Source organism: Daktulosphaira vitifoliae, unplaced genomic scaffold (assembly GCF_025091365.1).
Source record: "Daktulosphaira vitifoliae isolate Bord-2020 unplaced genomic scaffold, ASM2509136v1 Scaffold_3, whole genome shotgun sequence".
In the NCBI taxonomy this organism is placed as follows: Eukaryota; Metazoa; Arthropoda; class Insecta; order Hemiptera; family Phylloxeridae; genus Daktulosphaira; species Daktulosphaira vitifoliae.
Window position 1 is genome coordinate 32,498,957 of NW_026099574.1, and position 15,590 is coordinate 32,514,546.

General features: G+C 27.8%; 1 protein-coding gene across 1 annotated transcript in view; it reads right to left on the minus strand.

Annotated features, from left to right (window-relative positions):
- The window catches only part of LOC126902114 (odorant receptor 46a-like), a 143,677-nt gene that overhangs the window by 17,388 nt on the left and 110,699 nt on the right, over positions 1-15,590 (minus strand). Inside the window, exons 3-5 of the mRNA XM_050679139.1 lie at positions 7,262-7,331; positions 6,894-6,993; positions 6,711-6,830 (exon numbers count right to left, since the gene is read on the minus strand). Coding sequence (XP_050535096.1) covers positions 6,711-6,830; positions 6,894-6,993; positions 7,262-7,331 — 290 coding nt within the window. The remainder of the gene's footprint in view (positions 1-6,710; positions 6,831-6,893; positions 6,994-7,261; positions 7,332-15,590) is intronic.

Consider the following 15,590-nt stretch of genomic DNA (forward strand, 5'->3'; position numbering starts at 1 on the left):
AAGATAACATCATTGAAATTGTAATATTAATCTTATAAACATACCAAAAAAATTTTTTTTTTCATTAAAATAAATGACAAAATAAAATAAAAACTTTTATTGTAAATAATTCTAATTAAATGTTTGTCATTTAAAAAACCGAATCAACGAACAAATTTACTAAAAAATCTCATAATTTAATCTTAAGTATATATAATAAATTAAGCTAAAATTAATATATCTATATTGTATAATCAACATATAACTAATATACATGACAATATTTATTTATTAAAACTATATTTTATACTATTATATCATTATACCACTTGAAAACATTTATATACAAAATTATTAATTTTAAACATTTGTCTTTATAAGTTCTGTAATAGGTTCTTATAAGTACATGTGAAAAAAAAGATCGTGGTACATATTGTAGTATCACATTTTAATACATGTAATAAGTAATACTTATATTTAATAAAATATATCACCAAATCAGTTTTCCCCGTGGATAAGATGAATAATAAAATAATACCCTTACACAAGATTTAACCACCCTCTTACGCATTCCATAAAACGCCCACGTAAAAGATTCTATCACATTAACCAATCAAATACAGCAAAAAATGTTTCAAGAATCTCCCCAGAGATCGCTAAACCAGTTTTGTGGGCTATAAAAAGGCCATTTCCCCCCAAAGTCGGGTGGTTCTCTTACGGTTTCTGAACATCTCTCTAGCGGATACTGGGACGCCTTGCCATTCTATCTATGCATCTCTACGGCTCTCTGGAATACTCAACCAAGATACAAAAAGTGAATGTGCGTGAGTTTATGTTTCATTCTTAGTTACAATTCTATATGAAATCTGCATCATTTTTACCCTTTTTCGTAATTACTGAAAATATTATACATCTTATTTTCGGTCGAATACTTTTGATGATATAAATATTCTAACACATATAAAATATTGGTGTTTATTTATTTCTTTTTATCTACATTTATATTTATAAGCATACTAAAAGGTTACATGACTAGATTGAATTGTGTTCTATTACTTATTTTATAATTTTCGCTCCATTTTTAGCACCATTGAAATCTCTACGCGACTTCTTCACAAAGCTTCAATTCGTGAAGTATACACACTGAACTACTACTCGTAGCCAACTGAGGGGGGTCTTGGTTTGTAGATGTAAGTGCCTACTACAGAAGCCCGCCTGCTAGAGCCCGCTTCGCTCGGAAGAGTTGGAACGGATCCTGTATTGTCATAATATGCCCAATGCTTTGCATTACGCATCTTACATTTATCTATGAAAAATTTGTAGTATATATTTTATATTACTTGTTGTAGTAATTAGATGAGGAAGTATTGAATTACGTCGATTTTAGTATAATATAAGCTTTACAATAGTAGTAAGCAATTTTTGAACTCTTAAGCAATATAATAATTCCATATAAAAGGGAAATGCAGGGTAAGCAAATTAACAATGGTGGGAAAAAGAATATAAAAGGGAAACATGAAAAGTATAAGGGGCGAGTAACTTTGTATTTTTGTGAGATTTAATTAATTTTTGTGTTAAATTTTTATATTATATTTGACTTTGTATTTTTACTTTAAATAAAATAATTATTTAAAAATCTGTACTTGAGAGTAAATACTTCATATCCGTCGTGATTTTTAAATTTGTGTGTGTGCGGCTAGAGTCAAGGTTGGACTACTGGTCCTTTAGTCAATCTTAATAATAAGTGTACGAGCTGGCTAGTTTTTGGGCTTAACCGTTCATTAGTGGGTATAGTATAAAGATAGTTGTGCTGGTGGCTGACAAGGAGCCACCCTTCAGACTGTTACTTTTGAGCTAGACTGTGCTGACGGGTCTAAACTCTACCCCTTTAGTAGTCTGCTAATTAGAGGGATTGGGGCAGATCAGATTATCCAACGGGAGGATTCGAGAAAGCTCGAACGACGAACTCGTCGTCAATATATATATATATATATATATGTATGTATATATGTATATAAAAACATTAATTAATTTGTGTAAAACTTTTGAGTCTACGTTGGGGCACTACCAACGTACGACATTGTATACAAACAAATAATTCATTTATCTGTCATAACATATATACTATTGTACACTATTTATTCTATATGTATATACATGTTAAATTAATAATTGTATACTATGCATCTTATCGTAAAATAATAATCATGTTATGTTAAATTTAATACAATAAACTGAAAATCACTAAAAGCACTGACGACAACATCCCATGATGGGGATAATTAAATATAATATAAAAAGGTTTAGTTCTGCTTGCACATCTGTGAGCGAGCGAACCGGCACTTTTGACACTTTGAATTCAATATAGAATTCAGAATTCTTTTGTCCAATTTATTTCCCACACACATACCCAACACACCCATTTCTTATACGCTTATTTTTGTATTACTACAGTATTATGACATTACCGAGCTGTTCACATATACAAATACTTTATTTATTCTTACATTCTGGTATTTATGTATTTTTTAATAATAATGCCAAAAATTAAAATGAAAATATAGCTTATTTACTAATCAAGTTTTTAATGCCTTAATTTAAAGATTACATTGTAAAATGTAACACAAAGTAAACTTAATATATAATAAAACACAAAAGATTCAAAATAAATTCTTATTTCTAACTTGTTTTTTTTGCCAAGAGTGAAATTATAGAATATGATACACGCATCGCCTAAAATAAATAATTAATTGATAATTATTATTATATATTTATTATTATTATTTTAATCAAGTCACACACATTATAATAAATATATTTTATATTGAATTTAATAACATATAATAATTTCAGTGCTTTCTCTAAAAAAAAAGACTTACCGAGCTAAATACTTCTAGATTCAACGATTTTTGTGGAGTAATATTCATTTTTAATTTGTTCGTGTGATTTAAACTCATAGCCAACAAGAGCATTTTTTTTAATTTTATACTTTTATCGGTCCAATTAATACTATACTGTAGTATCACACTTTAATACATGTAATAATTAATACTTATATTTAATAAAATATATCACCAAATCAGTGTTTCCCCGTGGATAAGATGAATAATAAAATAATACCCTTACACAAGATTTAATCTCCCTCTTACGCATTCCATAAAACGCCCACGTAAAAGATTCTATCACATTAACCAATCAAATACAGCAAAAATATTTCAAGAATCTCACCAGAGATCGCTAAACCAGTTTTTGCAGGCTATAAAAAGGCCAATTTCCCCCAAATTCGGGTGGTTCCTTTGCACTTGGCTCTCTTACTGTGGTTGCTCTGAACATCCCTCTAGCGAATACTGGGACGCTTTGCCATTCTATACATCTCTACGGCTCTCTGCAATACTCAACTAAGATACAAAAAGTGAATGTGCGTGAGTTTATGTTTCATTCTAGTAACAATTCTATATGAAATCTACATAATTTTTACCCTCTTTCGTAATTACTGAAAAATATTATACATCTTATTTTCGGTCGAATACTTTTGGTGATATAAATATTCTGACACATATAAAATATTGGTGTTTATTTATTTCTTTTTATTTACATTTATATTCATATATATATAAACATACTCTGAGGTAATTAATTTGATTGAATTGTATTTACTACTTATTGAAGGGCCACAACCTGGCTGGACAGGGTAATAGTACAATAATATCATAATTAGAATTTTAGTTAACCATAAGATTTCTTCATAGTGTCTCTCCACTTATCGACTAGCTAGTCTGATCTCTGCCACGGTGCGGGCAATCGGAGTGTAGGACACTAACATAACTTATCGTGCATAAATCTATAGTACAGTCGCATCTAACCTAGGTCGTCCTACAGGTGATTGAAAAGAAGTAGACCACATATCATAAGGTTCTTTGCATAAAGACAAAGATATTATTTGTGATCTCGCGTTGGTACATCCAGCTACGAAATACAAATAAATCAGAGTCGAAATATTATACTAAAAACTAATATTTTACTAATATATATTTATAACTAACATCATACTAAACAACTAAAAGTGTCTCTCCACTTATCGACCAGCTAGTCTGATCTATGCCACAGTGCCGGTGATCGGAGTGTAGGACACTAGTATAATCTATTGTGCAAAGAACTGAAATTGAGCTCGCATCTACCCTAGATCACCATTTGGACGACTGAAAAGACGTAGGCCACTTGGAAATAGTTTTGTTGCACAGGACAGTTATGTTGCTTAGAAGTTATTCATTTGCTTTATAAATTATTAAATAATAAATATATTAACGTAAAACATCATATACAAGGTTAAGAACTATACTACATAAATATACAAAAGGTTTTTGCAAAAAGACAGAGTTATAACAAACTTAGATTTCACCTTGGGTAGATTTAATATAGAATTGTACTAGAAAAGTAGTTACACGCGAGTTAGTAATAATATAAACCGTATAAACATAATTGCGTACATTAATGCGTAAACGTATACATCGATAATTGTTACATCAACAACATCATTCATCTCAAGAGAATATCAGGATAGTCAGAGGTAAGTGAAACATTTGTTTATACAATAAGCTTATAATAGATCCTTTACTGAAGAACATTTTAGTAATAAACAATTAGAACAAGATAGGTCATTGAGAGTAAATTAAAATATTTTTATAAAAACACGATATTTGTGAGTCGCCGGAAATTGGTGTGCGCGTTTCTGTGCAGGAGCTAGGTAGTGACCCTTCTTTGTAATTCCATCTTATTCATATATTAGACGTTTTTACACAAGCATACATACCCCGAGATCCCTTTCTATTTCATTTTATTGTAGTCACTGCCGGGTATCTATAGCCACTTTTACCTTCCATTGGTGCCCATCCTTTTTACACTACGCCCGCTACGATTATTATTTCCTTATTAGCCACCTGTGTTACATTTCTTTATATTTCTTCTCTTTCACACCCCGAACCCCAAACACATTTAACAACATTCCTTCGCCACCTTATTATAGCCATTTTTATTTATTACATTCCTTCCCTACCTACACTCACTCGTCTCTCTCGTTTCTCCTGAGTCTCTTTTTGTTTATTACAATACATAGCAAACTGTACTCCATTCATCTGATAAAATAGTATAAAGTATAAACGTTAAAATAGAAGTTACTTAGATTTATGGAGAATAGTTATTTATGAAGTAATAAATTTTCACATATTATTCTTATATAATAATTAATTTTACTTATAAATAACAATTATTTCTACATAAAAAAATTGTGTTGGTTTATTATGACATCGATATTTACAGATACGCAGCATTTATTATCAACGGTAATAAGGCACATTGTTGTACGTAATAAATACACCAACAGACAATGCAGAAACATATAAATTGATAAAGTTCTAATTGACATTAAACACTCCGCATCTGTGAAAGCGATGTCATAAGAAACCAATTCAATACTTGTATTTGTAATCCCTAGTTTATCAAATATGTATATTAACTCAAAAACTTGATACTTTCGAGTTTTATATCTAATAAACGAATATATTTATATTAAAAATTCAAATGCCATCTATTATTAACATAAAACTTCAAACATTTTATTAAATCAAAATATGCATACTCATTTCAAGAAAAAAAAAGTTGATAGCCTTACAATTGAAACGTTTCTACATTTTTTACACTTTTAAGTTTGTTTTTTACTAACTTTAAATTTATCAATAGTACGAAAATATAACGCAAATTGTTCAAATAATTAATTAATTTTGTTTTATTTTAAACAGCTAACTATCATATCAGTCTTACTTTAGGAACTATTTAATTTAAGGTGAAAGTAGAAGTAGAACCCTTTGTATCACGGTTGGTAACGCGTTGTTCCGAGCACTGTTGCAAAGAATTAAAAGGAATATTTAGGAAAAGCTAGTAATCTTGATCACGGTTGATAACGCGATGGTTATGATCACCGTTGAAGATTGAACCAACTTTTTAAGTAAAGAATTTTTAATATATAAAATTCTGATCACGGTTGGTAACGTGTTGTTACAAATAGTGATGGGTCGGTACTCGTGTAATCGGTACAAAGTAACGAGTACATTGGTGGAACAAGTAGAACCGATTACACTTAGTCGTTACACTATCGTTCCGTCGGTACAAAATACATTGATTCCAAAATGATTACAGTAGTGACTAAAGAGTACTTGAGTAGTTCTTACTTGTTCGGGATTGTGTAACTACGACCTACAGTAACTGTCTATTTGGCCAACCGTTGACTAGGCTACCCTCTTCTTACAGTGATAGAAAACTAGCGCTATCTCTTGGTTTTTTAATTACTTAAAAAACGTATACCACCAATTTTAAAACTACTAATCGTAACCATATATTATAATTTAAATTAGTGATGGGCATATTCCGAATTATTAGTAATCGTTTAGTAGTAGTTTAGTAGTAATTCATAATAAACTATTATAAAATACATTAAAATGTAGCTATAGAGTAAAATTTTTTATTAAAAATTATTAAAATTCATTTAAACTATGTTTGTTTTTACTTTTTGCACTTTACTGTTTCGTACATTTATTTGAAGGACATACTTTATTCGTATATATTTGATAGGAACTTATTTTTATAAACATTTTAATATGTCATAAATGGAGTATTTATATAAATTTTTAGTCAAAATGTAATTAAAATGTACTAACTACTGTCAAAATATAATTTACTTGATTTTCAAGATGACCATAAAAATAGCTTATAACAAACAAATCGATCATGACCACTGATGTTGTTAATAATATTTTCACAAAAGTAACTGACAATACATCGTCATTTTGAAAGTAAATCTATAAAGAAATTTCTCATCAAATTATGAAAATCACTTGATTGCTAAATTTGAAAATACATACCAATATACACACATATATGAAAGCATTGAAAATATTTAAATAGCATACATATGTAAACAACGTTATCGGTTTCATGATTTCATGAAACTTCTTAATTGACCTAATAAGAATAATAATGATTAATAAAAATGTAACATCAAATTAGTTATTAGATTATCTATCATGTTATGAATAACATTTAAAAATGTGTTAAAATATATGACAACAGCGTTTGACAATTAATCATTGTATAAAAACACAGATAATGTTCATGAAATGATGATAAGAATAAATGTATCATTTTAAAAATCCATAAAAATAAGTGTTAAATATAAAAAAGATTACAATGTTTGTAGTCACCTTGATATAAAATATTTTTATCAACTTACACGTTTATCTTTGTCTGATCCAAAAGTATTTGATTCAAATTTTTCATGTAGCAAGAGTCGTTTTTCTGTTCTATTTGGAAAATAGATAATTAATTTACAATCTCACTAATATTGAAAAAATTATGTTCTCCTTCTAATTTATCAAAAAATATTGAAGAAATAAAGATTAATTATAATCATTTCACACGTACCTAATTCAACATTTTCATATCCAAATGATTCGAATTCAAACACAATTATTTTCAGTTGAGCTGATAACATCCAACAAAATTGTATAATTATTGTATAGTAGAAAAACAATTCAGAACAAACATGTACTACTTCCAAAGCTTCCAATAGATAAACAATTGGGTAAATTTGCTCATAAACCGAAATGGGTATAAAACTTAAGAATGAATTTATGATGTTGTTATGATAAATAACCAGACTGCCGTCTCTTCTTTTTAAAGGAAATTCTTTTATAAATAATGGACTAAGGAACCAAACTGAACACGCCGAAATATACATAAAAAAGTTTATATTTATTATTGTAGTACACTTAGATTCGTTGTGTTTAAACATATATTTTGCTTTATAATTAGAAGACAGAAAATAGCTACTCGTTGCATTTAATAATTTCCTTAATTCACCATATTTTTTAGAAATTCTATAGTTGTTTAGATATATTTGAATAGTGGATATTATATTTATAAATAATTGTGTAGCTGAAATATAATCGTTTTTCACATAGTAAAAACCAATAAACACATAGCAATTGATTACAATAAATTCCAATAATAATAATAGAGCATAAATGAGATGATAGAACTTGAAATTGCGAATTGTTGTCAGATTAAATGGATTAAGTTCACAATGCAAATTTAGAATCTTTAATATTCGATCATTTAAAATAAATTTCTCTTGAATTTGGTTTTGCATTTTATTTCGGAGTAGGATTATTCTGCCCTTGTATGACTAATTAATCTAAAAAAAAAAAAATGTCTGTAATTAATATTATTTATTACTTTTTTGTATTTTTCATGTTGTTCTTTTCATTTTACTTAATTATTTGAGTAATTAGTATATGACTCTTACACACAATAATTTATTTTATCTGTTTGAAAAATATGAGTTAGACTTGTAACATATTCACTGAATTTTATAGTATAATATTGGGTGTTTATAATTAGTAAGATAAAGGGATTCTGTTGTTCACATTTGTGGTAACAATTAACATATTTTTAAAATTTTTGAACACCTATACTAAGTAATTAATTTATCATGAATCCTTTAAATAAACGAAAAATAAAAATAATTTCTAGATTTTATTATTTGATATCTTCTAGGTAGATGTTTTTCTCAATTTATCAATGATTAAGTATTTTTTGTTTATCTCTTATACGTTTTAAGAGTGTTAATTTATTTTTAAAAATAACAACATGCATAACTGACTAGATTATTTAAAATATAATGACCTAATTACAAAAAGGCTGTTATATAACAATCTATTAAAATAGTACTTCAGAAGTTATTGGCATTTCTATACCTTGGCGCAAAGTCGTGTGCAGCCAATAAATGGATAGTAATAAAAATATCTACACCCACACATTATCTCGAATTTTCACTATAACATTTTAATAGTTTCAAAAATACTGGTCCAATAGTTGTTATTGACTAGTAATTTTCTTTATTACGTCATTATCTAAGAAATAAGCTAGTTAATTACTTATATTGCCACTTAAAAAATAAATTTAACAACATTATAAGGTATAAGGTTTGAACATAAAAAATATTTATGATAAATTTAAGATATATATAAAAGTGTCAGACTTTCCGGAACACTTTCAAAATTCAAGTTGAAAAAGTAAATTTTTTGTGAAAAAGTTGTCATTTTGAATCTCCCTTTGTGGGCAGGTAAAGGGACAGATATAAATATCGTTCGTTATTAATATCCTGATTCAGATAAAGTATGTCAAATGAAAAAGGGATTATTAAAAAATATTATTTCTCATAAAAAAATTAAGTTATATCATTATAAAGTTAAAAATGTAAAAAATAAAATCGAGAATTTTCACACAATAATAGCATTCGGTAGCTATTTTTACCGTGAAGACAAAATAAAGTCCGAAATTTTTTTTTTTGCATAATAAAGTACATTACATTAGCTTTAATTTAAGATATATATAAAAGTGTCAGACTTTCCGGAACACTTTAAGAAATTAAGTTGAAAAAGTAAATTTTTTGTGAAAAAGTTGTCATTTAGAATCCCCCCCTGTAGGCAGGTAAAATATCAGATTTATAAAAAAAATATACCAACTGATAGGTAAAGACATCATGCATTTATAAAAAAAAAATTATATTGATCCATACATTTTTTAAAATGTTATAGCATTATAAAGTTAAAATATAAAAAGGAATTTTTTACAAAAATCGTATTTTTTTTATAAACTTTGATATCTGTTTTCACCATGAAGATAAAATAAAGTCCGAAATTTATTTTTTGCATAATAAAGTATATCACATTAGCTCTAATTTAAGATATATATAAAAGTGTCAGACTTTCCGAAACACTTTCAAAAGTTAAGTTGAAAAGTTCTACTTTCTACATGCATTTTTTAGATTGGAACCCCCCTAGTATATAGGGAAATGGTCCGATTTAAAAAAACAGTATGTCAAATGAAAGATGTATATAAATACTACTCCTCATGAAAAAATTGTATTGATCCATACATTTTTCAAAAAGTTATAGCATAATTAAGTTAAAAATGTAAAATACAAAATCGAAAATTTTCACACAAAAATAGTATTTGGTAACCATTTTCACCGTGAAGATAAAATAAAGTCCAACATTTTTTTATTGCTTAATAAAGAACATTACATTAGCTTTAATTTAAAATATATATAAAAGTGTCAGACCTTCCGAAAAATTTTATAACTTAGGAAGAAAAAATTAATTTTTTGTGAAAAAGTTGTCATTTTAAATCCCCCCTTGTGGGCAGGTTAAGGGTTAAATTTATGAAAAAAATATACCAAATGAAAGTTAATGATATCATGCATCTATATAAAAAAAAATTATGTTGATATATTCATTTTTAAAAAAGTTATGGCAGTTTTTAGTAAAAAAAATTGAAAAAATTTTGAAAATTAGTGATTTTTAAATTTGTAATTTTTTTGGAGGTTTCCCCCATTAACGGGGAACGAGGGAATTTTTTTCAATTTTTGAGGATAATATCTTCGACTAGATACGATTTGTGATCTTATGACGTATTATTGAAAGAAATCGGTTCGGTGAGAGCTGAGAAAAAGTGGTAACAGACACACAAAAAAAAAAAAACACATCTTAGTAAAACCAATACCTTCTTAGCTTCGCATCGAAGCTAAAAATTATTTTATTGAATTTATTCGCGCCAAAATGGCAATTTACATAATGTTTACAACTAAGTGATTTAATTAATTAAAGATTAAGTATATAATAATAATGTAATTAGTGATACAACTGAGGGGTGCTAGTAAAAATGTGATAATGGCGTTGATTGGGACTACGAAGCATATAGTACAGCTAATTATTATGACTATAAGAGATGGCTGAGTAGGAATATGAATGGATGTACGATTCCTTGAGGGGTAGGTTAGATCGCGAATAATGAATTCATCTACTAAAAAGTGACCACAAAAGAATAATTATGTTTTTTCATTGACTAGGATTTAAATAAAATAAGTGATGATTACAACAGATTTTGTCGTATGGGCTGACTTTTTGTTAAGGACTGAAACTTAAAATCTCGGTATGATGAAAAGTTTCAATTCGAATCTTTATGACATGTATACTAATTATATTTAGGAGTGCATACAATAATTATGTAAATCTATAACCATAGCGTATAAAATTATGTTTACTCATTCTTGCCTAGCAACAAATAAAAAATTTACATTATACTGCACGTATATTACAATGAAAAGAATATCCACATTAATCAATATTTAATCTATGTGTAAAATATGATATTTTTCCGTTTTTCCGATTTTACTAAAAATTTACTCATATTATGTAAAGTTTTCTTACTTTTCTAAATAAATATTAGAGAACTTCTGAAATTTTGGCAACACGAAAAAAACAACTTTTTTGAATACTTTCCTCTTTTACGGGATATGAGAAGAATGTCTTTAACTAGATACGATTAGTGGTCTTTTTACGTATAGTTCAACAAAATCGGTCAAGTCAAAGCGGAGAAAAGTAGGCAGCAGATAAAAAAAAACATGTCATGGTAAAACAGTACTTTCTCAGCTTCGCATCGAAGCTAAAATTAAAAAAAAAATAGTGTTTAGGAAAAAAGTAAAAATTATTTTTAAATAATATTTCAAAAAATCCAAAACAAAAAATTGAGAACATTCTTTTTGTTGTAATAGACAAACATCAAGTAGTGTTATTTTCAAAATAACCTAAGGAGGCCGTTTCAAACATAATACTTCCAAACAAAATAATTTTTTACTAAGCTACGTTTTTTTTTTTTAAAAACTAACAAGTTTTGGAAACAAATACTACTACAATGAAACTAATCTGAAAGTTATATTTTTAGTTTAAAAAAAAAAAAATACTATTAATTTTGTATTTATTAGGCTAATTAATAATGGAATAGGATAACATCGATCAAAATAAAAAATATCATAAGAGCGGTTCTTTAAAACAAAAGGAACATGATAAGAAATGTCTCGAGGAGATAGCAAATAAATCTAAAAAAAAGATAAATTATTTTTTAACTGCTTCGTAAAATAACTCCAATTTAGAGCCGATAAAGATACCCCGTAAAAATCAAACACTCGATAATTATGATATTTCTGTGCCACATTCATCTAGTTCTAAAATGCATTCGGACAATTTTGAAGTTAAATTTTATTTGCGGGACGACGAAAATATTGACTTTCAAATCACTAATTCTGAAGTCAAAATTGATTTATGTGACCTTTTAGTCAAAAATAATTTAAATATAGTGATTGACGATCAAACAAATTTTAATTATTTTTTAAAGCCCAAGGGTAAACAAAATATTAAATATTTTTTTTCGTTTTATCCAAATCACCTAGAGAAAATGACGGATGGCTCTCCTGTACCATTTAATACAACTAAAGCTTATTATGAAATTATTCCAGGATCACAGACAAAATCAAAAGAAATTGGTTATCGTATACTCATGAACATAATTCTTTATTTTGTCCAATATGTTTAGTATACTGCTCTAAATCATCAGCTTTTACTAGCAATAGTGGATTTAGCAGATGTATTCATATTTATGAGCGTATTAAAGATCACGAAGAGTCATAAAACCATAGAGAAGCGACAAAATGTTTCATGGCTGATCAATGTAGTAAAATTGGTGATGAAGAGAAGAAGAGTAGCTCAAATAATTATTGATATTGTTAAAGTAATTGGAAAACAAGGATTACCTTTCAGAGGATTCAGATATGAGTCTGCTTACGATTTAAAAAATATATCAGTAAATAATTGGAATTTTTTGGAAATAATATTATTGATAGCAAAGTTGAATGCAGAATTAAGTAATCATATTACTAAGGCAATAGTTGAAAGTGAAAAGAAGTTGAAAAGAGGTAAATCTGGTAGAGGAAATTTGTTTATTTTTTTAAATCACAAAATTGTAACAAATATAATTCAAACTATTGACGAATTATTGTTGTCTAAGATATCTAAAGAAGTTAATGTGGCTAACAACTATTCAATTACAATAGATACAAGTATGAATGTTTCAACTCATGATCAATGTGTAATTGTTTTGCGATATTTGAAAGAGAATGTCGAAAATGAAAGATCTTCAGTAAAAGTTAAGTAAAAAAGGTGTCTTAAGTATAGATAAACGAGTTTTAGGCTCATAACAAAACATCAATTCCGATGTACTCTAACCAGTAGTCGTTGACGGTTGACCGATAACTCATTCCGTTGACGAAAATACGGTAGAAGAACTTGGTCTTTTATTTTTGCTAGCCAACCTGAAACAATATTTATGCATACTTTTTTTAATACCTCATCATTTTTTGTTTCCTCGACAACTTTTTTATATGATAGTGGCAATTCTTCCAATAAGTATAAATTTTCGGATTCCACTTCAATTTCATCTGATACTGGTAACCTGGATAACACATCCGCGTGACTGACCGCGTACCTTTTTTATATTGTATTATACATCGATAACTAGATAAAATTATTGGCCATCGTTGTAACCTTGATATTGATACTACCTGGATATTTTTTGATGGATTAAAAATTGTTTTTAATTGTTGATGATCAGTTACCACATTAAAATCTAAACCAAACAAATATTTATGAAACTTTTTTACGCCAAAAATTATTGCTAGCTTTCTCCTCATTATCGATTATGTGACTAATTACTGCACCAACTCCATAACTACTAATAATATCGGTAATAACTACTATCGGTGGTTAAAACTAAGGGAAACTTTGGGTTAAATGAAACTAACAACTGACTATTACATAAAGCTAATTTAGCTTGGTGAAATGCTTCTTCGCATTCTGTTGACCATTCCCAACTAGTATTAATTTTTGTCAATTCATATAACGGAGCTAACAAAGTTGAGGATATTGGAATGAACTTATTATAATAATTTATTAACCCTAAAAAAGACTTTAAATGCGTTATATCACTAGATTTAGGTGCGATCATTATTGCATCTAATTTATTTTTACCTGGCTGAATACCATCTCCGTCAATAAAATGACCTAAAAATTCCACACTAGTGCAACACCATTGACATTTACTAAAATTAACTTTTACACACTACTTGATTATTCAATACTGCTCTGTCTGAGCAGTATTAATAAAGATTCATTTACAAAAATTTAGTCTTGATTGTATACAGGCTTGGCGAAAAATTAAAGCAACTATAAAGTCATTAAAAGAAAATCAAAGTCAGTTTTCATCGATAAGTGCAGCTGCAATAGAATTTTCAATATTTACAATCGAAGCTATATGGAAACACAAAACAGGAATTGATATTGAGTTAGAATTACCTAAAAAAAAAAAAAGAATAAATATTACAAGACGTTTTGAAGATAACCCTAACATTGATCCGAAAATTGAAGCATCTTCAGAAAAATTTATGAAATAAAAACTTTTAGTGTCGTTATGGATACTACTATTGCTTGCTTAGAGAACAGATTTTCTGGTAGTAATGAGTTGTATGGTGATTTTGAACTATTTGACTCAAATCGATTTATTAATATCAGACAAAATGGAATACATTCAAATGACTTAAACAAGATTTGTGAACTATTACCACATATTGATAAGCATGCATTAAAAGAACAATTACTGTCGTTTGCCGAATTACGACCTAAAATTTCAAAAACATATATCAATGACGTAGATGATATATATAATTAAACAGTACAAGAAGTCCAATCGGACTTTGAAGATTACATGCAAAATGAAAACATTGAAGAAAAATGTACAAATATAAGAAAATGTAACTCGTTTTTATTGTGCGTAACGAACATAATTTATGAGTTTAATATGTATTCTTTGGTATATAAAGAATTCTTTGACGTATACAAATTTTTATTGACTATTCTTTTAACTCAAACAACCTGTGAGAGGTCTTTCTCTCATTCATAAACTGAAATTGTTTAAGACGCGATTGAGAAGAACATTAACTCAACCAAATTTAGAGTCAATATTCATCATGAATTGCGAACGTGAATTAGTAGATGAAATAACTAATGACGAAATAATAGATTCCATGAGTGAGAAAAGTTTGGAAATGTTTAGATTATTACAAATTTATAAATAAATTGAAAGGTTACAAATATATAAAAATCAAATTAATTGGCCGCAACGAGAAATTTGTAACTTTCATGGCGTTTTACAAAATTATAAGTAAAGGGTCGCCAACCTACTGGGCGAGACAGTATATTGTCGGACCACAGTAGGATTTTTTTTTTTTTTTAAAAAATTAACTTTTTTATATTAAAACAATTAGAACAAAAAATATATATTTAATAAACATTAAAGTTGATGTCCGTTGAGTCGTTGATAGTAGATGTACACCAAAACCTCGTGACAGTTGTCACATAACCATATAGATCAGGGATGACCTTATACAAGGCCGTTGCCCGTACCTTATAAACTAGGGGAGTAGATTTTTGAAAGGAAAAAAAAAATACACGAGTCCATTGAAGATGGAACACGCAAAAAAAAGAAAAAACAGATGATGGTTAAGTTAAATTAAGGGGACTTTATTAAGCAAAAAAAAAAAACAAAAAAAATTAAGTTACTACGAGGCAAAAAACCGAATGGTCAAAAAACCTCGTCTATAAATTAAA